Source organism: Camarhynchus parvulus, chromosome 1 (assembly GCF_901933205.1).
Source record: "Camarhynchus parvulus chromosome 1, STF_HiC, whole genome shotgun sequence".
NCBI classification, from domain to species: domain Eukaryota; kingdom Metazoa; phylum Chordata; class Aves; order Passeriformes; family Thraupidae; genus Camarhynchus; species Camarhynchus parvulus.
This window is the reverse complement of record NC_044571.1, coordinates 79,701,537-79,724,451: the sequence shown is the minus strand read 5'-3', so window position 1 is coordinate 79,724,451 and position 22,915 is coordinate 79,701,537. Positions and strand designations below refer to the sequence as shown.

Below are 22,915 nucleotides of genomic sequence, written 5' to 3'. Positions count from 1 at the left end.
TGGTAAGGTGCAGGGCTGAGTGGAGAGAGGGGAGCTCCCAACCAGTGAGTGCTCCAAGTCAAGGTGAGGTTGCTTAGGGATGGATGGGCAGTGCAGGAACTGCATGCTTTGGATGTTGGTGTGAGTTATGGCAGTGCTGTAAATCTCGTCTTTGTATGAGCCTAATTTTGCTAAAAGTGGTGTCAGAGTCTTTTTAATAAGATATTATGATTTTGGCTTCAGTTTTGGGTTTTCTTGCTCTCTTATGTACATGTGTAAAATGCAAAGCATATTTAATGAGGGAATACTTCAAATGCTTCCAAATTAATTAAAAACAGTTCCACATCTGGAATAAATCCAGTACCTTTTATGGATGGCTTCAACTTCACCCTTTTTCCCTCTTGTGAGAAGCCTTGTGACTATTCCTATGTGGATACTTGTGAAAACTGGAATAGCAGAATCCAGGCTTATTTTACAAAGGAGAGAGATCTGGAACCCACAGAGATCAATAGAATCTTGGCCTTTATTCCAGCAGACTTTGATAAGACCTAATAATATTGTATCATTATATGATAGGCCTGTGTATGGTCAGGTTTTCTCAGGGTACCTTGCATTGAAGGTAACTGCAAATCTTAATTAAAATTTGTTGTTTCTTGTGGTTCAACTGCTGCTTAAATTCACACAGGTTTCAGAGGGGCTTGAATTAAGCACTGCAAACAAAAAATAGTATTTTTATAATAAGCTGGTTTTTTTTCCTTCTGACTTCTCTGTCCCTAGAAGTAAAAAAAAAAAAAAAGATGAGATTTTTTTCTCTGTGAGAATGTTGTGGTTTAAACTGACACAACTAAGTGACCTAAAGATAGGCTTATTGCATAGATAAAAAATGCAGGGTTGGGTTGTTTGAACTGCATTAGCATCAGAATAAGAAATGGCAGGACAAGTTGGCTGAGGTGCCCATGCAGAACTGGGGAGGGTTGTTCTTTGGAAAGCTTCTGAGCTGGGAATTCTTTTCTGAGCCATAAATAAATAAATCTGTGTCCTGAACAGTTAATGAATGCAGGAGTCTGGGCAACTTTAAGCTGTTTGGGATATTTAAGAAACCCACATGGTGCTTTTGTTAGTATTGTTGATTTCAATTTTTCCCCCTAATATTTCCATTTTAACATTTTTGTTGCATTGATTTTTTTTTACTTGCCTTATTTATGTTGAAAGATGATGTTGATAATGTTTTTGCCAGCACTTTTCTGTAACTCCTACAGCAGTTCTTTTGTGTGTTGCACCAAAATACTGCCCCTGAAACTTTTGATTCTTGAGCTACGGATGGAGATTGCAGAATTTTGTGCTTCGACTACCTTGTCTTTGGAGTTGTCCTCTGGCTGCTTGTGCTGGATCCTCTGGGGACGCCAAGAAATTTTTATCTTTCAGGGATCCTACTGTGATTACATATACAGCTTTTCCAGGGGAACTCAGGGTGTTTTGCAGACCAAAACTAATTAAACCTCATGACATTTATGGCAGACAGATAAGCATAAACCACAATAAGTAAACTAAAACAGGAAGAGGTGCAGAACTCAAGTTTCCCATATTAGTGAACAGTGACATTGCCACTGAACCAAGCTATAGGTGCCACGTACCTCTGAAAATGAGGGTGCTGTTGACTTGGCTGGACAAGCTACCCTTTTGGCAGTGGATTTTGTGGAGGCAGTTAATATTTACAGTTTTGGTTCTAGTGCCTGCCTATTAAAGATTTAATTAATTCAAATTGCCTTAGCATTTCCTTGCTGCTGAGTTCTTGGTGACTCTGCATAACCAGTATCATCTTGGGAAGTTGCTGAAATGTCCTCATGCCCTTCCAGGCTTTTTGTTTAATTCAGAGTTTTCTGAATTAAGCAGCCTTGATTGGAATAGTAACTTTTTGCATTAAGTGGAAAGTGCCTGACAGAGTTGTACCAGCTCTCACAACACTGACAGGTTGTGACCCTTACTGGGTTCGGACTTCATTGATGTAGTGTTTCTAGGTATTCCATCTTTGATGTGGCTTTTAAGAGAGGCTTGATACTCTTGGCATTGCTGCTGTCATGGCTGTTGGTCATAGGCAAAATAAAAAACCAAAGCTGGTGGATGAGCTGACCATACAGTAAAATGGAATGGAAATGAGAAAGTTCACTTGCTTAAATGCTTTGAGTGCATGGCTGCTTCGAGTACAAGAGTACAGGGTGATGCCTTTAGAAAATAAAGGGTTTAGCCAGTCTGCTAATCAGATAATTATGGTGCTATAAGCCAGACTTTTAGATATACTGATACAATGCAGAAATTCCCATTAGGACATGCTTTACAACTGGGCTATACTGACAGAGAGTATGGCCCTAACTTGTACAGCCTTTTAAGAAAGCATTTTAGGCATAGGAGCCAGTTAAAAGATTAATTGGGCGAGATTTTTTTTTGTGGTATGTGAAAGTGAGCTTTGGAGCTTGAGAAGAGAAAGCAGCAGACAAAGCAGTGAGGAGTTCCAGGAGATGAAGCTGTTCAGGGTGTAAAAATGAGGATCGACCCTACACAGTCTGGAAGAGGGGAAGTGTTAAAAAAGTAATAGAATAAGAAGCTGTGAAAGTTCTTTAAATGATACAAGACCCCCCAAAAAAAAAAACAAACCAAAACCAAACAACAAACCAAAAAACTTAACAGTGTGAGTGGAAAGAGCAGGGCAGACAAGTTGTCTTTAGATCTTACAGAGGTGACAAGGGTTACACTGGGAAAGGAATAAAGTTTGAGAAAATTTAAGAGACAAGGCCTGAAAGAGGAGGGAGCATGAAGGTATTGGTGAAACCTCTTTTACCAAATCAGCATCTCTGAAAGCATACCAGGATAGTGACAGAGTTCTGTTACTGTGTGTGTTGTTGGTCAGTCATGGAAAAAAAGGAGTGTAAAGGTCACATAGAAAGACTGTGGGGGCATCTGGAGAAGCTGGGATGTTGAGGTATGTGCTCCTATAAACTGTCACAAGTACTGGAAGAGAGGAATACCAAAGTTCATCCTTAGCATGACAGAGTGGTTGAACCCACTGGGACTGCTTTCTATTCAGTGGTTATTTGGGGGAATAAGCTGCCACAGAAATCAGGAGAATAAATGAATGCTTTCTGAAATTGAGCTGAGAATCCTGGGGTTTGGCATGATGCTCTAAGTGCTAACACCAAAAAGCAGTAGTTAATTTTGCATTGGCTTCCTCACTGTAGCCTGCCTTCCTACGAAATATCCCAGAGCATGAGCTGTTGATATTGGAGCATAAGTATTCGTTTTTGAATTAATTTTAATAATGTGGGGATGAGTCAATATGCAGTAGTGCTTGGTGCCAATGAAATGGATTTCAGACCAATGGGGTCCAGAGAAGAGCACAGTTTCTGTATTTCTCCTGTTGTACATTTCAGTTTGCTGAGAACCTGGGGCAAAGGACTCTGCTTCATTTATTGCTGGCTATGCAATTTAATTAGTGGCCATCATTACTGAACAACTCCCATGAAGGTGAATACAGGCTTAGAGAAATCTTCAACTCTGCAGAGGAACTCTGTAACTAGATGCTAAGAAGGGGCTGTTCATACACGGGAAACAAAAGGGCCCTTTATGTAAAAGTAGCTTGTTAGCTTTTTGTTTTTAAGCTGTAGCATGTCTAAGCGATCAGGGGTGTCACACACTAATAAACTGGCCAGTTCCTCCAGAATAGACATTCTTGGTGGTGATTTAGAAGGTGCATTTATACAGTAGTCTCCAACTTCATTACTACACTGTTTCCTTGGTTACTGAACATTTTGCATATAATTACGAGAGGGACGTTAACAATGCTTCGTGGTTCTAATGGCTTTAATAAAAGTTTTTCATGTTGCCTGGTTAGTGATTCTCTTTTTCCTTTAATATTCTATACTTGAGAGGAAGAACAAAAGGAAGTGATTCTTGTCAGCTAATTTGCACAAGTTCTTTTGAGCCAAGAACGGGTTTTATTTTTTAGAGTGTGGAAATCCTGCATGCTATTTCTGGAATTATGTTGCTGAATGGGTTGTAAATAGGGGTTAGAGCGCTACTATTCATTGTAACATGGAATTCACACTGTTTGGGAACAATTTTACAATAGTAAAGAAAAAGCTGTTTAAATGCTGGGCAGTAAACAAAACTTGTTATGAGTGTGAAAGCATTTAAATACTTCATGTGTCTATTTAAGGCTTGGGTATTTTGATAGTGTTCAGTATGTTTCTCAAAGGTACTTTCTGCTCTTTACACACCATCTTGGTTGCCTCAACTCCGGCTGTTGTTTAACAAACAGTTTGAGCTGCCATGGACTTGGGAAGGTTCCTGCCTGCCCCAGGCACCCGTTCCCATCTCCCTCCCTCCCTTTTGTTCACAGGCATATTTGCAATGGGGCAGCTCCATCCCCACTGAGAACAAAATCAACAGAAAACAAATAAACAAAACCCAAACTAAACCAAAACAACAATAACAAAGACAAAACCAATGCCAAAACCATGCATACAAACACAAGCAACAAAAAATAAAAATGAAAAAAGAAACAAAAGGAAAAAGCAGGGGCGTGAGCCTGGGACAGCTGCTTTGGTGGCCACGGTGGCTTATCCTGCTGTAAAGTGATCACCAAGCTGTGGCATGAAAGGATTATGCCTGAATATAATTAGGTTTAGTTGTGCAGAGTGTCTGTAACTCTTGCAAAGAAGTTGGTAGGAGCCTCCAGGCTGTGGTGCCCAGGCTCATACGGTGATGCACCGTCTGTCATGGCCCTTCAGTGAAGCTGCACGTGGGCATGAAGCTCTCTGTGTGTTACCTCCATGTTTTTTGCACATCTCATTGTTCCACTGGCTGCAAAGGATGCTTTCGTATGCACTTGAGGAACATCTGCTTGGGAGCAGTATTTTTGCATGTCAAAAAAAGAATTAATGCTTTCGTGTCCTTCAAGACCCTGTTAGACCTTGGGATATTCCCTAGAAACACAGCAACGAGGGTTTAAGCTCTGAAATGTCTGTAACTGTCACAGGCTGTGTCGTTACATGAGGTATGAGGGCAACTGGGCAAAATGAAATGCTCTGTGTGTGTGTACACCCTCAGTCAAACTAGAAGTGTGCTCTCTCACTGGAAGCTAGTTTCAAGTTCAAAACGTTGTGTGTTTCTTAGTGTTGAAAGAACTACTTTGTATTCCTACTGATGCTTTTTCTTCAGAGAAATAATATATTGTGTAATTTCATTTAATAAAATAAAAGCATTTTTCCAAAAGCCGGAGAATACAAAATTTAATAAAGTGGCATTTGAAGATAAGTTCTGGGGATGCATATGAGAAGGTTTTTTAACAGTATACTCAGTTTTATTGAAGTCCTCACAGCAGCTTTCGTATGCCGAAAGCTATTGGCAGTCTTTTCCCATCAAAGTGGTACAGAACAATATTATATACAGATATTTTGTCCTTACCCATAATAGTTTCACAAGTGAGGCATGCTGCTTTTTTCCCCCTTAGTTTTGGATCTGTAAGTTTGCTTTCTAAGCTTATGCACTGCTATTTTATATAATTTTTTCCCCCTGCATAGTTTCATCTTAAAAACACAGAGGAAACAGGTTGAATTATTCCCAATGATGTTGATCTTTGACCTGATGCTCTCCAAAACAACTTCTTTTGTTTTTTTTTACCTTTCTGGAGATCTGTAGGGGTCAGGTTGAAATGGCAGCTGACTTTCAGTCAGTGCATGGTGGAGCCTGAGGAAGAGCTATTTGCAAGTAGTGCCTTGTTTTGTGGAACTTCATTTTAAATTGAGGTTTCAAATTCAGGAGCAGATAGCCTCACTGGGCATGAGTTAAGAGTTGTTATTTAGGCTGGAGTCCTTTTTATTTCATCTGAGCAGTTTTCCCCTTCTCTTGTCAGAAGAAAAGGGGAAAGAAAATGGTGAATATGTGGTCTGAGCTTGCTTCTGTGGGATGCTGTAAGAAGCACTACCCTAGCGCTGCTCCTGGAGCTGCACACCATCACAGCACCTTTGGGGTGAGGCAGGAGTGATGGAGCAGCATGGCAAAGCCATGCCTGGGTTTTGAGGGAACAAGTGGGACAGTATGGGGGTGCTAGCACTGATTATTCCCCTCTGGGTGAACAAACAGAAGGTGTAGAGCCAGTGACTGTTTTAGGAACATGTGTCAGCAGCGTGGGGACATGGGATCTGCCCCATTTATTGTCAAGCGTGGGGTTGGATGTTCAGCATGTGATGTGGTCACTTCACTAGCAGTTTCTCTGCTTGTCCAGGTGTCTAAGGGATGGGGTGACTCTATTAGGAAGATTTATCCACAGGGACTCGGTGTGGCACCAGCAGGCAGGGAATACTCAGACCAAGGAGTCTGACAGCAAACTGATGCACAAGAGGGAGAGAGGATGAATTCATGGTCAGGGGGACTGGGCCTGACTTTGCCTTCCACGTTTAGGTGATTTACTCCAGGCAGTGTTTGATGTGCCTGGGATTTTGGAGCACAGGCTTTGCAACTTGACCTTTGGCTGCATGTGATCCTGACTCCAGCAGAACAAATGGAAAAGGATGAGACATTGAGATCCAGCTGTTTTTCTTGGTGGCTGCCATTGTAAGCAACATAATGGAGTCATAACCCTCTTGTTGCTGGTGTTATTATTATTACCTCTGCCTTACTGGTCTCCATTTCACCATCAGTGTCCACTTAACTTTCCAAGATCTGCATGTGATTGTGAAGACTAACCCAAACTCTTGACCAAGCCCAAGCTCCCGACTGTGAATAATTGATGAGTTTTGAATGGTAGCCATGGCAGTGGTGGTGAGAAACACAACTGTATGACCCTCTGTTCAGGGAGTTTAGGCCATAAATGCTGGCGAGTGTTGCTTTGTAGGGAAACCTTCCTGCCCTAGATTTTGCAGGTATCAAGGGCAGTGTAGCAAGGCACTGAGAGCTGGAGTATGTGGGAGGCTTCTTCTGTGCACCCTGGAGCAAGGGGCTTGAGACACTGTGCCTGTTGCCTCAGCTGGAAATGGGCTAAGTGTTTGCACTAACCTGGCCTTTAAGTATGCACGAAAATTGGGGACCTCAAGGGTAGAGCTGTCAGGGCAGGTAGAGGCACTTTGCAGTTGAAGCTCATGTGACAGCCAGTGAGTGTGGGTGCCTCAGAGAAGTCCAGTACCCACAGGGATTTCAGGAGGTAGATTGCAGTCTGCCATGGAAGTTTGTTCCTGCTTCCCAGTGTGCCTGGTTGTGAGGCTCTCCATGAAGCCTGGACTGCTGTGCCCTTTCATAGAGAAAGGGCAGATCGTAGCTCTGTATGGCTGTTTCCCCTGGTTTTCCATGCACTGCTCCTGTAGATATTTGAGAAACATGCTTCTCCAGAGGGAAGCATGGAGCTCTTTTAGTGAGGAGAGCTAAAAGAACGCGGAGTTTCTTTTTTCTTCTTTTTCAAATTTTGTATGATTTTGACATTTGAAACTGGATTGTAAAGGAAAATGCACTTTTTCTGAGGTTCTGCCTCTTCTGCCAAATATTTTAAAGGCACCTTTCCAAGGTGATTATCAAAAATCTGCATTAAGAGATCCCTCATTTAATCTAACATGTGCTGATTGCCATGAAGATATTTTCAACAGATACTCTGCCATGGTCTCTGTTATTCTTCAGGACATAAATAACTGCTGGACTGTAGATGACTCTGTGGGTAACTGGTGACTTATGGGTAACCTCTTTTTTGGCACAGAAATAATGGGTTGTTTGTTCCTTCAGTTGAAGTCCTGATGTGTTTTGATGTTTCTGATTTACATTTTTAGCACTGTTCCTGATACCATTCAGTGTTCTGTGAACAGTCTTTAAACTTGGTGTTTATTTTGGAGCCTTGGTTTTCCAGCAAACAAATATGTGATTAGCAATTAATGTTTTGCTATAAATAAACAAAAGCGAACAGTTCCACTTTAAATAGTGATCTGTGCTCTGTGGAGCTTTTAATTGAGCCGTGTCTGCAAAGCTGAACCTTTCCAAACACGCAACTGGCTTTGAGGGACTCCCAGCTGTGGTGGCTGAACTGGCTGAGTTGGAAAGCTGAAGCTGTGGTGGTTTGAGTTAATGTATGGTTAGCTAAAAAATGGTTATCATCTCAAATATCTGTGCATGAGCCAACCATTGGAGGGGGGGTGGGGGCACAGAGTCGTGGTTTCAGTATGGATGAAATGTTTGAATGTCGAAGGAGTTCCAGGATGCTGAAGACTTCCAGTGCTGTGCTTTTCCCTTGAGGGCTGCTCTCTGGGTGGTGGTGACTGGTGGAGGTGGCACCAGAGGCTCTTCCACACAGCCAAGACAGGTCTGTCTCTCTGAGTGCCACAAGCACGCCCTTGTGTGCATCAAAAATAGTATGTTATTATTTTCCCTTCAAAATAATTGGATTTAGCACCTTGTATGGATTTGGGCATTTCTAATGCAGATAGCTGTCCAAGGCCAGCTTTTTGGAGAGCTTTTCTTCTTGCAGTGACTGAACTTTAACACATGAGCTGGAAGGAAATTTCTAGGTTTCTCTCAGAACTGTTAGAAAAGTAGATGCAGTCAGCCTTAAACCTATTTCCCACATGATATCTGCAGTATGTATTTCAGTTATCTGCGAGAAAGTATCATTTATTTGACCTGCTGTAGCTGTGCATTGCTTTTTACTTAGGCAGGTTATCCAACTACTATGGCCAGAGCTGGATGTAATTTTAAAAAGCAATGGCAAAAGCCCTCTCTAAATACTGCCTCTTAAAACAAGTGACAAACTTTCTGATTTGTTTTTCAGAAAAAGTTGGAGAGCAGCCACTGCATTTATCAACAATTGCTGGTTTTGTTTGTTTCTTTCTTTCTTCTTGTGAACAGTTGTGGGCTTTTACAGTTTGTCCAAGTTTTCAGAGTCTGTTTCATCAGAGGACCACTGACAGGCAGATTTTGGGGAGCTGGCTTTCAGAAAGGTGGCTGCTCTGCAGTGCCTAGCAGCCAGACCCATGTGGAGATCTCTAGCTGGTTGGAGGCAGCTCCGGTGTGTTGCTCCAGAAGCAGCTCCATGTCAGCCTGTGACACAGCGGGAAGTGCCAGCACCCTGCAGATTCGTGCCCTACCAAAAGAAAAATGTTCATTGCTAAATCTAGGTTTTGTTCTCAAATTTCAAACTTGTTGAGAATCTCAATCAAAATATTTTCTCCTTCTACTTCCATCATGATCTCTTTCTGTTGCTGTGTGTCACAGCTCTCTTGAAGAGATGTGGCACTGCAAAACCAATAATCCAATTCCTAGCCTCAGGTTTTTTTTTTTTTTCTTTCTTTCTTCCTGACTAGGTTAGTGAGATCTAGCTAGTTCTCAAGTGATTGTTCTGTTTAATTGTGTTTTTATTTAAAGGCACCTGGCTACTCTCATATGTCTTCTTTTGTGTAGAGTGAAAAGCTTTATCCTACAGTCACTTTGTAAAGTCCTTACTGGACTATCATGATTTTGATTTGGCATCTCATAATCATAGGACCATATAATGGTTAGGGTTGGGAGAGATCTTTAAATATCATCTAGTCCAACCTGACAGTGTTTTTCCTTAATCTCCATTTTATGTCATGTGTTTTGTATTGAGGTGTCAGCAGTGAAGAAGCTTTTGTATATGCATCTCTTATTTTCAATCTCCCTTCATTTGCTCATCTATAAAGGTCTGGACCATTTGAGCTGCCCTGCCTCCCCACACAGAGTGTCTGAGGGAGATATATAGTATTTTTTCCTCTGAGAGTAACAGTTTTCTGCTGTCCTTATACCTACATACCTATTTATGGCCCTGGAAACAGTAGTTGTAAATCTCATGGACTTCTTTCTTACTATAAACCGTATCCAAATAGTTTATACAAGCCTCTGCAAGCTGTCAGAAGGAGTATGTGCAGTGTCCCAAACACAGAGCAGACCAGAGGCAGCAACCAACAGCAGCTGGGACTAGTGGGTGTGAGTTTGCAGGAAAACAACCATGGAAGAGAGTTCATGGTGGGAACTGAGCCTTGTGTGGCAAAGGTGGAATATGTTTTTTAAGCTGCAGGTACATCGCATCAGTGCTGCAGCTCAAAAAATGTTTATTTCATTGCTGTGTTTCAACAGATACTGTAAAAAAGCTGAGATTTGGGTTGCTCTAGGGTTTTGTACAAAGACTATCTCACCTCAATTGTTGTATTATTATTATTTAGCATTATTATTTGCATTATGGTAAGGGCAGAGTTGCAAAAAGCCCAGTCAAATCACCGCTCAAGTCCCACTGTATGCAACTGGAATGTGCCCCATGGCAGGCTGTGGTCCTGCTCCCCATCCTCAGCAGCCTCTGGGTGTATGGGTAGAGTTCTTGCCCCTAAGGATCAGAGGTGCAGCTTGGTAAAAAGCTGTCTGCTTGGAGGGGATCCAGATTTACTTGCGGTGAAGGGAGAGCTGGGGAAAGACCAGCAGTGACAGGAGTGGGACTCATCAGTGCTGGATTTTTGCTGCTGACATTACACCGTGAAAACTTTCAAGCTAGAACTCCTTGGATGGGGGTCAAAGTAGATTTATGAATAATACATGGGGGGAAGGCCAGATAAGCAAGAAATAGTATCACTGAATGTGTTCCATAAGGAAACTCCCGTGAAAATAACTGGCTCATTTTGAAACTGCCCCAAAGCATCCCCATTTTACAGTGACTAAGAACCAGGAGCCAGGGGGGATTTGAGATACACAAAGCGTGAAAACTGGATAGCAGCCTTTGTTTCCCTGGAGGCAGACCACCAAGGGACAAACTCAAATCCTTTGTAAGGTGGCTCCCAGGAATTCACTTTTGACAGATCTCACATGGTGGCAAATTATTCCTCTCCCCTCCTCCTACATTTTCCCCAAGCCACGTTTCATCCTCATTGAGAAAGGGAGAGTCCAACAGACCCTTTGCACCCTTTATTTGGGAAGAAAAATGATGCTCAGCCCCTGCTCACAGGTGGAAGCATTTGCTGATGAACTGATACTTGGCAAAAATTGGTGTTGTATGGAAAAAATCCCCAGCACCTGCTAGCAAAACAAAGTTATTCATAACATACGGCTGGGTGGCTAAATCTTCACTTCCTAGGGACGGCCTGAATTACACTTGCTACACGCTGAGCGGCTTGTCTCCTGTGTGGAATGACATGCAGGCAGCAGGAGGATTTGCAGCTCTGAGAAAGGTTAGGATTTATAGGGCTGTCTTTTGCAAGGGCTTACTCTGCAGAAATGATCATTTTGCCTTCACCTTCTCTTCTGGGGATAAACACATCATGATATAATCATATATATGGAAAAGCAGATCTTCGTGCTCATCGGGGAGCAGGTAGCTCCATGAATATATCTCCTGTTGTAAATCTGTCAGTGTCACTAAGGTTTTTTTCGCCTCCTGCCTAGACTGGAACACAAATCTTTAATTCATTTCTGTATGGCACATGTTCTAAATTCCTATTCTGACTTCTTTTCCTGGCCAGTAAATTGTTAGCCTTTCCTAACTGGGTGAATTACTGTGTAGTGTAAGGAAGTTGTCTGGCTAGGGGAAGTGTTGTTCAAGCATGCTTTTTTCCCTTACTCACTATTAATTGGACTGCATGCGAATGATATTGCCTGTGTAATGAGAGGAGAATTAAAAAATCCATGTCTCTCTAGTCTGTGTTTCAACTTTGCAGGTAGAATGACACCTTGGTCTTTAAACTCCTCGATTGATATCTTCCAAATGCCTAAATAATAATTCCCACGAGTTCAGAAGAGTTTTCAATAGTTCTGTGCTATGGAAGAGACTTCTTCCAAGAGGGCACCGACATACATGGACTCTTACCTCCTGGTTGCAATATTGACAATGGATTTGTTGACAGTTCTTTTTCCATCACTGATGCATCTTGATGCAAGCCTTTCATAGGTGACAACTGCAGACCTACCACAATGCTTTGCAAACTTCCTTGTATCCTTTTTGCAGCTCCCAATGCCTGGTCATACAGAAGGTTTTGTGTAGTCCGAACCTTCTGTACCTTTTGCTGTTGTTGATAGAAAAGAGGACTGAGAAGGGGTTTCATGCCTTGTGTTTTGATGGTTGGACCATGAGACTAGATTAGCTGTTGCTGATGTTGATGTTTGAATGGCAGGAGTTACCTTGAAAGATTAAGGCCACTTCCAAAGAAATCAAGAGCTTCTGTTCTGGAGCAGATGCGTGACTTCTCTACATACTACTTAGACTTCATGTGCACATGATGTTACTGTTCTTCTGCTCCCCAAAAATACCTTTGCATTTTCAAATATACCATTTTTGCTGTAAAGCTGCTTAGGGAATTGTGGCAACTCTCTCAAGGAAGCAGTAGTAATTCCAAATTGTAGTATTTGTCCATACCATGAGGTATCCAGTCCTGTCCTGTGTGAGGAGACATGTGTCCTTTCCCAGCTTCACCAAGAGAAATGCAAATTAAGATGAAAATCTTTCAGTCAAGGTTTCTTGACCCCCCCCCTTTTTTTTTTTTTTTTGCCATACACGTAGGTGCATAAATACCTTGACTCTCAGAAATTTGTCTGAAGTCAAGAAACTTTTTTTTCCTTCTCATAGCCCGGAGGACCTGTATATGAGCTCCAATGGGTTCTTCACCCTTCATTGAAGCTAGAAGTTAAAGCACAAATGAGTTTCTTCCGTCTTCAAAGGACATGTAAAAAAGTCTTTAATGGTTATTTTGTATTAGCTAGTCACATTGCCAGAATTAACTGGAAACATGCTCTCAGAGTATAACTGGGCTTGGAGACAAAGTAGGGAGAGAGGAGAAGGCAGTTTTGTTATCCCTTCTGTCACCTACTAAAAGCTTATTCCTCTTGTTTGCTGAAGAAATTTGCCTGCTATGTTCCTTATATTCTGTAAAAGAGCTTTTGGCTCTTGTTTACCCAAGACATATATGCACTGTTTTCTTTTCTGAGTATTTTATGATGTGGAGGTCTTTGGAATTAGAAAAATTAGCCTAGGGAGAAGGAGTCAAACCAGGGAACAGATAGCACTTCTTTCATATCTGCACACTGAGTTAGAACCACATTTTTGGTGTGCAGGAATCCTGGAAGTTCCTGGGACTGCAGCCTTCCTTCTCTGTCTGGTGGGGTGTTATGTTTGGATGCAGCCCAGACGGGAGGTTGCCAAAGCCAAGATGAGATAAAGGAACGATGATCATACCTCTCTCAATTCCTCTAAGGAGTACCAACCACCTACAGGTCCTTGCAGCTATTCTGCAAGGTTTGGTTCATATAGTTAGCCAACTTTGTTCAAGGAGCAAAGGAAAATTAGTCAAATGATGAATTGAATTTAAAATCATAGAGGTCTCCATGATATTCAGATTTATTTTAAAGAGTATTAAAAATCAAGACACACTGTTTTATTTTTCCATTTTTTCCTTCCCACTTCAAGGCCAGAGAATTTTATGAGAGCTAGAGTGGAAAGATTCTGGACTCCTATATTGTGTTGTTGTTTTTTCACTTTGTTGGGTAGTTAGAAGGGATTTGTTTACTTTAAGTCTCTGCTGCTATTGTAGAGCAATTTTCCTCTCTCAGAAAGCTTTCACCTTTTCCTTTTTCCCTGTTCCCATTTCATTTAATTTCCTTTATGTTTTTCCCCTTTTTTTCCCTTCATACTAACCATGCTGAGCAGTACTAGGGAATTTTTATTTTAGTAGCTCCTGCCCAAACATTTTAAAATCAAGCAAAAGTAGTCACAAACTTTCTCTTCGCTTTAAACATAACATTTTTTGACAAAAAGTGCCTTTAAAGAAATGCCTCCTAATTTACAGCGGGTTGCTTTGTACTTTGTTTCTGTAACCTATCTCATTACATTTCCTGTGTGTTAAGTATGTATGTATTATGAACTCTTAAAAACAAATATCCCAGAAGAAAGGAATTCAGTAAATGAATAAAACATTCTTGGGTTGCCCAAGTGGCAGCTTAATAGCTCATCCATTGGGACTTTCATATAATATAATGGTGATAGCCATGTATATATATGGATAGATGAATAACTTCAATGGGGAGCTTGTTACAACTCTGCATACCGCCTTTGAGATGAAATCAAACCCTGAAAGTGCTGCCTGATGCGAAGGTCCAATTTTTCCAGTGCCAACCATGTAATTTTACCTAAAAAGACATAATCTGTGTGTCTGTGTATACATATGTGCACATAGCTAAAACATGCTTTCAATAGCATACATTAACATCTGCTGCTTCTAGGTGGAATTCGGTGTTTAGGACTAACATTGATTGCACTGAACCTCTCAGACTTGGTGGACTATTGACATGACTGAGCTTGCAGCAGTGTGTTTGAGATAAGGTCTTAGCCCCAGCTTTCTTTAAAAATTAAAAGATAAATGGAATAGGAGTATAAGGTTGTTGTGTTTTATTGCCTAGGATATACACAACTTTTTCATTAGGTTCCCCTAATCGCTGAGCTTTGTAAATATCTACTTTGATGCCTGTCTGCCACAGCAGTCTGTAACATTGGGTAGGGCTGAAAGTAAAGTTTCAAATTTATTTTTTTTTTAGCAATGATATTCTCAGGAAAACTGATTTTCAGTTATGCTGGACTTGGAAACCTGATGTTGATGGCCCTGAAAGGTAGAGAGAAACCTGCTCATGCTGAACCATGGCATGGACAGGAGAAACTATACCACAAAATGAGACAAATAGGATAAGACAATTCATTTCCTTACTTCAAAGAATAGGAAAATGAATTTCTAGGAAGTTGCTGAACTGTGGTGAAAGAAGTCTAGATGCTCATATGAAATGTAGCATCAGTCTCTTTTGTAAGCCAGCAAAAATTCTCTCTCTTAGCAGGGGGACAGATGGGTATTGTGGTGTAGACAAAGGATGCTGAAGTGCTCTTCATGAAAGGCAGCAATACAGTGATTGTCTGATTGTTTCAATAATGCACATCACAGAAAAGGTCCAGCCCTTTATTTTCCCATGAGAGCTGTCTCATTAGAATTTCTCATTTTCATTAGCTGAATTTCCTCAGCAGTTTATTGTATGTTGTGTAAATACGTGTATGTGTGTGTATATATATATATAATATAAATACAACTAGCATCATCTTCCACACTAGTCTGAGGCAACAGCATTTAGTTTCAGTACTCAAAAGTGATCCCATAAAGCCCCATGAAAATAAGGGATTTTGATATTTTCATACTGGTGGATTAAATTGATGAATGTTTGTTGTGCTGAAGAATAAGGTGCCACTGCTGGTCTTTCAGCTGAATGAAGTGGTAGCAACAATAAAATCTTGCCTATATGAAGTAGACAAATTCCATCCTGGGACTTCTGGAGGTCAACCTGTTCCCTCATGTACCCTAAGCATATTGGAGAATTGCGCTTATTTGATGTATGAACTGTATGGAACAAGATGTTAATCATAGGACTCACATGCTATGTGCATAGGAATTGAGTGGGCATATTCAGAAAAGGAACTACCACAAATGAAATTCGCTGGCTACTGGGGGGAATGCAGATCCAGAAGGTGATGTAATCTTACATTTTTATGCTCTTTTTAAAAGGTTTATTTCCTCTTTTTTTTTTTTTAATAATAGAAAAGAAAATAAGAAGGAAAAAAGGCAGGGGGAGAACTGCATGTGAAAATAAGTGATTGGAAGATGAGTGCTTTGACAAACACTTGGGAGAATTGATCAAATTGATCAATTAGTGTGTTAAACAATGGGATATAGGCTGTAGGATCGGGAAGTGAAGTGTTGTGTGTGGACATTGCAACATCAGTATGATAAATTGTTTGTTGTTAGTACTGAAACTGCAGTTGTCCCTCCGTTACATTGGAGGTGACAATATGAATTCATATTCCAAAACTTGCATGCAGTTTATAAATCTCCTTGCGGAAGCTGAAATCTTGTTGGAAGTTTAAATTAACCTGTGTCATTGACAACTTTTCCTATGCTTTTCCTCGCTGTGTTCTAGCTTGGAGAAAACTACGTTTTCAAGTAGCCTTTAAATGACAATGAGAACTTGTGTGTGCAGGGGGTCTTTCAATAGTTGCCTTTTAAAATCAATTTTTATGATTTTCACAAGTAGCAGTGCATGTACTCTGTAACGAAGATACTTATTCCCATCGCCTTATGGTAGCACCTGCCTAGTTTCCTCAGGCTCCTTTCCTCTGCTTTCAAGGGGGAAGTGATAGATAAGCAGGACTTGACTCCCACCTTCTGCAGTACCCTCCAGCAACCTTCAGCCAGTGCCTCCACTTATTCTGACTCTGCTTAACCACACAGTTTAGATTCTTGAAGTGAGGCACTGGGCCTTTTCTGAAGGTATTTGTATTTAAAGTAATGACTGCATAATGACCTTCTTATTCTACTTGTTCTTGATGGCTCAAATGTCATCATTCTTAACTGATCATAAAAAAAAAAGTAAGATTTGACTATGACAGTAATACATACATATGAAAATCCTGTCTCTCTTCCAAATGTTGGGACTGAAAATGAATTTTCCAGTATGCTCTGAAAACAAACAAGTTTAAGCTTAGTTGGAGCTGCTGATAAATAAGAAAAAATAATTTCTGTATGTGGTTCATCTTTTGATATAAATTTATACAAATACGTATAGTGGATTGTAATTTTTTTTTTTTACTGTGATGATTATTCTGGACTGTATGCATGTGTATATGGATGTGGTAGCGTATTTTATTTTAAAAATATGTGCATACATGCATATATGTAGTTATATATATATCTAAAAATGTGGACATGCATATATACTAAGACAGGTGTGAAAATACGCAGAGCTGGTGTGATTATATGTCTGTGTGTATATAGTGTTCTCTCTTTCTGTTTTGTTAAAGATGTGGTGAATTGATATTACATAGATTTTACTTTCAATTAGAAATTTAGTAAGTAATTTTGACATGTCACTTTAGAGTACAGTTTTTATCTCTTGTTCAACTATTTCCTCTTTATTCTCTCTGTTACAGGGTGAAAGAATGATGTGATGGACGTGAATATGGGCCGCTGGTCAGGCTCACGGCTACCTCCATCATGCCTTGCCCTTCTGATTGTCAAGTTCCTGGCCTTGGTTTGCCAGGTGGCTCACGGGACTGCCCCGCCTGGCTTTCACTTCACACATTCCACTTACAATGCCACAGTGTACGAAAATTCTGCAGCCAGGACCTATGTCAACAGTCAGATGAGGATGGGCATTACCATGGCTGACCTTTCATGGGATATCAAGTATAAAATAGTGTCTGGTGATGATGAGGGCTTTTTTAAAGCAGAGGAAGTTATCATTGCTGACTTCTGCTTCCTCAGAATAAGGACTAAAGGTGGGAATTCTGCGATATTGAACAGAGAAATCCAGGACAACTATTTATTGATGGTAAAAGGGTCTGTCAGAGGAGAGGACTTGGAAACATGGACAAAAGTGAACATCCAGGTTTTGGATATGAATGACCTAAGACCTTTGTTTTCACCAACCACCTACTCTGTCACAATAGCAGAAAGCACTCCCTTAAGGACTAGCATTGCACAGGTGACCGCAACAGATGCGGATATTGGGTCCAATGGTGAATTTTATTATTACTTTAAAGGTAAAGTTGATCTCTTCTCAGTTCATCCTACGAGTGGTGTTATCTCCTTAAGTGGCCGGTTAAATTATGATGAGAAAAACAGATACGACCTTGAGATTCTGGCAGTGGACCGTGGGATGAAGCTGTATGGAAACAATGGTGTAAGCAGCACTGCCAAGCTTTATGTTCACATTGAACGTATAAATGAACATGCCCCAACAATAAGTGTAGTAACCCACATTCCCTTCCCATCAGACAAGGAGCCTACCTATGCAGTTGTTAATGTTGATGACCTAGATGAAGGAGCCAATGGAGAAATTGAATCTGTTTCTATTGTTGCTGGAGATCCTCTAGAACAATTCTTTCTGACTAAAGAAGGGAAATGGATGAATGAGTACAAAATCAAGGAAAGAAAGCCTATCGATTGGGACAGCTTCCCTTATGGTTACAACCTCACTCTCCAAGCTAAGGACAAAGGATCTCCTCAGAAATTTTCTGCGGTCAAACTCGTCCACATTGCTAGTCCCAGGAAAGAAAGTATCCCCCTGAAGTTTGAAAAGGAAGCATATGATATTTACATCAGTGAATTTTCACCTCCTGGTGTGGTGGTTGCAGTAGTTAAGCTGATGCCTGAGCCACAGGGTGTGGAATACAGAATATCTCCAGGTGAGGATGCTGAGTATTTTAAGATCAATCCCAACACAGGCCTTATTACTACTGCTCGTCCTTTGAAGATCATTGAGAAGGACCTCTATGAATTAGAAGTATATGCAAACAAAGGAGGTGATTTAAAAGCACGGGTGACTGTCAGGTTAGAGGATGCCAACGATCACACTCCGGAGTTCGAGCAGCTCTCCTACAGCTCATTCGTCAATGAAAGTGTCCCGGTGGGATCCAGCGTTTTGGCAGTGTCAGCAGTTGATGAAGACAGGGGAGAGAACGGATACATCACCTACAGTATTGCCAGTCTGAACTCACTGCCATTTACAATAAACCAGTTTACAGGTGTCATCAGCACATCTGAAGAACTAGATTTTGAGTCCTCACCAGAAAGTTACAGGTTCATTGTGAGAGCATCTGACTGGGGTTCTCCCTACCGCCACGAAAGTGAGGTGAATGTCACCATATACATTGGCAATGTCAACGACAACAAGCCCCTCTTTGAAAAAGTGGCCTGTCAAGGAGTGATTTCATCTGATTTTCCTGTTGGTGGTCACATCACTGCTGTTTCTGCAATAGACATAGATGAGTTAGAGCTTGTGAAGTACAAAATAATCTCTGGAAATGAACTTGGCCTTTTTTATTTAAGTCCAGACTCTGGTGTTCTGCAGCTTAAAAAATCTCTTGTTAACTCCGGCATAAAGAATAGCAATTTTGGCCTTAAGATAACGGCAACTGATGGAGAGAACTTTGCTGATGCTATGTTTGTTAATATTTCAGTAGTTCATGGGAAAGTGTCTTCAAAGACCTTTAGCTGTAGAGAAACTAGAGTTGCTCAGAAGCTGGCAGAAAAATTGCTCAAAAAAGCAAAAGCAAATGTGAAGCTGAATTTGGAGGATGGTTTTCTTGATTTTTATTCGGTCAACAGGCAGGCACCTCATTTTGATAAATCCTTTCCTACTGATGTGAAGGTTTCAGAAGATCTGCCAGTTGGTGCCACCATCCTGAGGATAAAAGCCTATGATGCTGACTCAGGCTTTAATGGAAGAGTACTTTATACAATTTCTGATGGTAATGTAGATAGTTGTTTCAACATTGACATGGAGATGGGAATACTTAGTGTTCTCATGCCCTTGGACCGTGAAAAAACAGAGCTCTATCTCCTTAACATTACAATTTATGATTTAGGTAATCCACAGAAATCTGCATGGAGACTGCTGACTGTCACTGTGGAGGATGCAAATGATAACAAGCCTGTTTTTCTACAGGACAGTTATTCGGTTAATATTTTAGAAAGTACAAGTCTTGGTACAGAGATTATCCAGGTAGAAGCCAGAGATAAAGACCTAGGATCTAATGGTGAAGTGACTTACTCAGTACTGACAGACACCCATCAATTTGCTATCAACAGTTCCACAGGAGTGGTGTATGTTGCAGATCAACTAGACCGGGAAGCAAAAGCAAACTACACACTGAAGATTGAGGCTAGGGATAGAGCAGAGAGTGGCCATCAGCAGTTTTCTGTTGTGCCTCTGAAGGTTTTTTTGGATGACGTTAACGATTGCTCTCCAGCCTTTATCCCATCCAGCTACAACGTGAAGGTCCTTGAGGACCTGCCAGTTGGCACTGTCATTGCTTGGTTGGAAAGTCACGATCCAGACCTGGGCTTGGGAGGCCAAGTGCGCTACTCGCTGGTGAACGATTACAATGGGCGGTTTGAGATCGACAAGGCCAGCGGTGCCATCCGCCTCAACAAGGAGCTCGACTACGAGAAGCAGCAGTTCTACAACCTGACTGTGCGTGCCAAGGACAAGGGGCGCCCGGTTTCTCTCTCTTCTCTTTCTTTTGTGGAAGTTGAAGTAGTGGATGTTAACGAAAATCTTTATACCCCTTATTTTCCTGATTTTGCTGTCATTGGATCTGTAAAGGAAAACTCCCGCATTGGTACAAGTGTTTTGCAAGTTGTTGCTCGAGATGAGGACTCTGGACGAGATGGGGAGATCCAGTATTCCATCAGGGATGGCAGTGGCCTGGGGAGATTCAGCATCGATGAAGAAACTGGTGAGTTTTGTTTCTAATTTCTCCTTCATAGAGGTTTTTTTCAAAAGCAAAGCTGAGGCATAATTGTTTTCTACCCTTAACAAGAAATTCAGTTCTTCTTAACAGGCAAGATAAAATTATAAGTAAGGATTTTCCAGGCACAGCAAAGACATTATTTAATTACCTGGTTACATTCATCACTCTGTGGATGTGAAATAATATGCATTTCTTTTCAGCAGCTGTGTGAGGGCTCCATTTAGAAGCCAGTGATAGTTACAGAATGACTCGCTTACAGTCACTGCATTATCTGATGATCACTGTAAATTACTCAGGCCGCCTCCATAACATCACAGTACTCATGACTTTAGATCCAGTGTTAAACCCAATGAAATAAGGAACATGAAAGAAAGATTATTTTGTCCTAAAACCTATTTGTGGCCTTGTTCTTGTTGCTGGCAGTCATTTTTCATGGGAGTTATTCTGGAATGACACACCATCCTCTGTAATACACTTTCTTGTGTTTATCAGTGTTGGTGTGCTTATGTAAAAGGTAAAAATCCAGGGAAATGTTCATAGCTGTAAATGACCTGTGCTAGTTTTCCTTTGGTGCTAGTAGTATTATAAATATTGATGTTAGAAAGCATTGTTAATATGGTGAACTTCTTCAGATGCTGAACTTTATTACCATACCACCCTATTGGAAAATGTTCAAAATACTAAATATAAAAGTGTGTTTAGTAAAACACTTAAGAACTGGCTGTTTAAATGTCTGATGGTTGTTGGGAGTAATGGTGCAGCGGTGCACCACTAGAGGTAGTGAGGAAATTAGAAAATATTAGTCAACAGTTTCAGAAATTATATTTAATATGTTAGAGCTGTGGGTTTACTGTGGTTTGTATGTCTTCTTCTGAAGCTTTTAATTGAGAATGTGGTATTAAACATAAGATTAAAATGTATGTTTTGGCAAATGCAAACTGTTTAATCAAATGTCAACTTTCTAAACTGAACATTATGAAAAACAGATGACATCACAAATGCTGTGGCTCTCATAGTATAAGCAGAGAAAAATATTTTTATTCTATTTTTGCTACAGCCTTGCTGTTACAGCTGTACACAGATGATTGCAGTCAAACCCTTATGTCCGGAAACATCAGACTTGAGTGTCAGAAGTCAAGAGGTCGCCTAGTGTAATTTCCAGGAATGTTAGAAACTCACATATCCTACAGTGCTGATAGTAGCGGAAGGCATTCAGGCAACATTATTTAGACATTTGGACATGTGTTTAAATATTAAGCTCCTGCATTTGAAAATGTTATCCTACCTATTTATTGAGTTGTATCAACTTCATCTCAATGGGCTCTTTATAAAGCACGGGGAGGTTGGTGCCAATGCTGCAATATTGATACAGAAATCTCAGCATTCGACATTTATTGAACTTAAAAGAGCTGGTAGGGAAAGTAACTCACTGCGTGTCACTCATAAGTGAAATAAGCAGTTTTTTACCCTGTGCCTGCCCTAGTAGAGGTGATGGCTTAGAATAAGTTAGGTTCCTTGTTCAGTAAAGCACAAATCGTGTTTTAACGGGAATGGAAATTGTACTCAGTGTTCCAAATAAACTTTCTTTCTAAAATTGAAATATATTTTGTGGAGGCATAAAAACTGCAAATCTCCCAAGATGCAAAGCTTTTTCTGCCTTTCACTCTTTCATGAGTGTTATGTGAAAATGAGCCAACCTGTGTGATTTTACTTAATCATTCCAGAAGATAATCCAGAAGATAATATAGTAGATCAAGAGGTTTGGGATTCTTGTTTCTGATTTCTGCAAGTGTTCAATGTCATGTAAGCCTTCTTGAAAGCAATTTGAAGAACACTTTGGGTGCTGAGCTGCAGCCAGGGTGATGTGGAGGGCAGGGCTTCAGGGTTATTCCAGGTCATGCTGTTGTAAGCTGAATGCAGGATTTGACCTTCTGTGTCAAATAAAATGCAACATTAATACTCTGCTATTGAACTGGTGGCAACTTAAATGCTGCTGAATGATGAATCAGCTTTCTAGCTGTAGAAAAGGGCTTAAGTAACATATTGAATTAATTTATAAAGAGATAGCTGTTTATTTACTTTCAGTGTAGTTCATTTGTCACTTCTAAACTGACCAACTCTGTTGGCTTATGTACCGTCTCTCCTGAAATTTGTGAAGGTAAGCAGGAGTGTGAAGTACAACAAATCAATATTTTTGGCTGCTGCCTTAATGAAAAGATGACTGCAGCAGCCATTATAATCATTAGGATATAAACTGGGCCAAATTCATCCTGATACATGATCAGGCTGGACTGCAAGCAAGTCTGTGCTTTCAGCAAAATTCTGCTCAAATGCATTGTTTTTATTTTTCTGAAATATTACATGTTAGTGGTGTTGCCCTGTGTGTTGAGTGAGTTGTGCTTTTGCTTCCTGAGGCACATGGATACTGAGGAGTTGAAATGAAGAGAAGCAGGCCTTCATGACGGATACACACTGCACCATGCAGCTGTGCATTTGTTCTCATGGTGTCTTCTTCCACTACAAATGTAAATAAGTGCACAATGGTGCATCTGGAAAAAACGAGGCTCGGGGGAGATCTTCTCACTCTCCACAACTGCCTGAAAGGAGCTTGTAGTGAGGTGGGGGTCA

General features: G+C 40.7%; 1 protein-coding gene across 11 annotated transcripts in view; it reads left to right on the top strand.

The window, feature by feature from the left end:
- The window catches only part of FAT3 (FAT atypical cadherin 3), a 399,343-nt gene that overhangs the window by 69,585 nt on the left and 306,843 nt on the right, over positions 1–22,915 (top strand). For all 11 annotated transcript variants that reach the window (XM_030955753.1, XM_030955764.1, XM_030955773.1 and 8 more), the window contains one exon: positions 16,961–20,272. In XM_030955753.1, coding sequence (XP_030811613.1) covers positions 16,978–20,272 — 3,295 coding nt within the window. In that variant the 5' untranslated portion in view covers positions 16,961–16,977. The remainder of the gene's footprint in view (positions 1–16,960; positions 20,273–22,915) is intronic.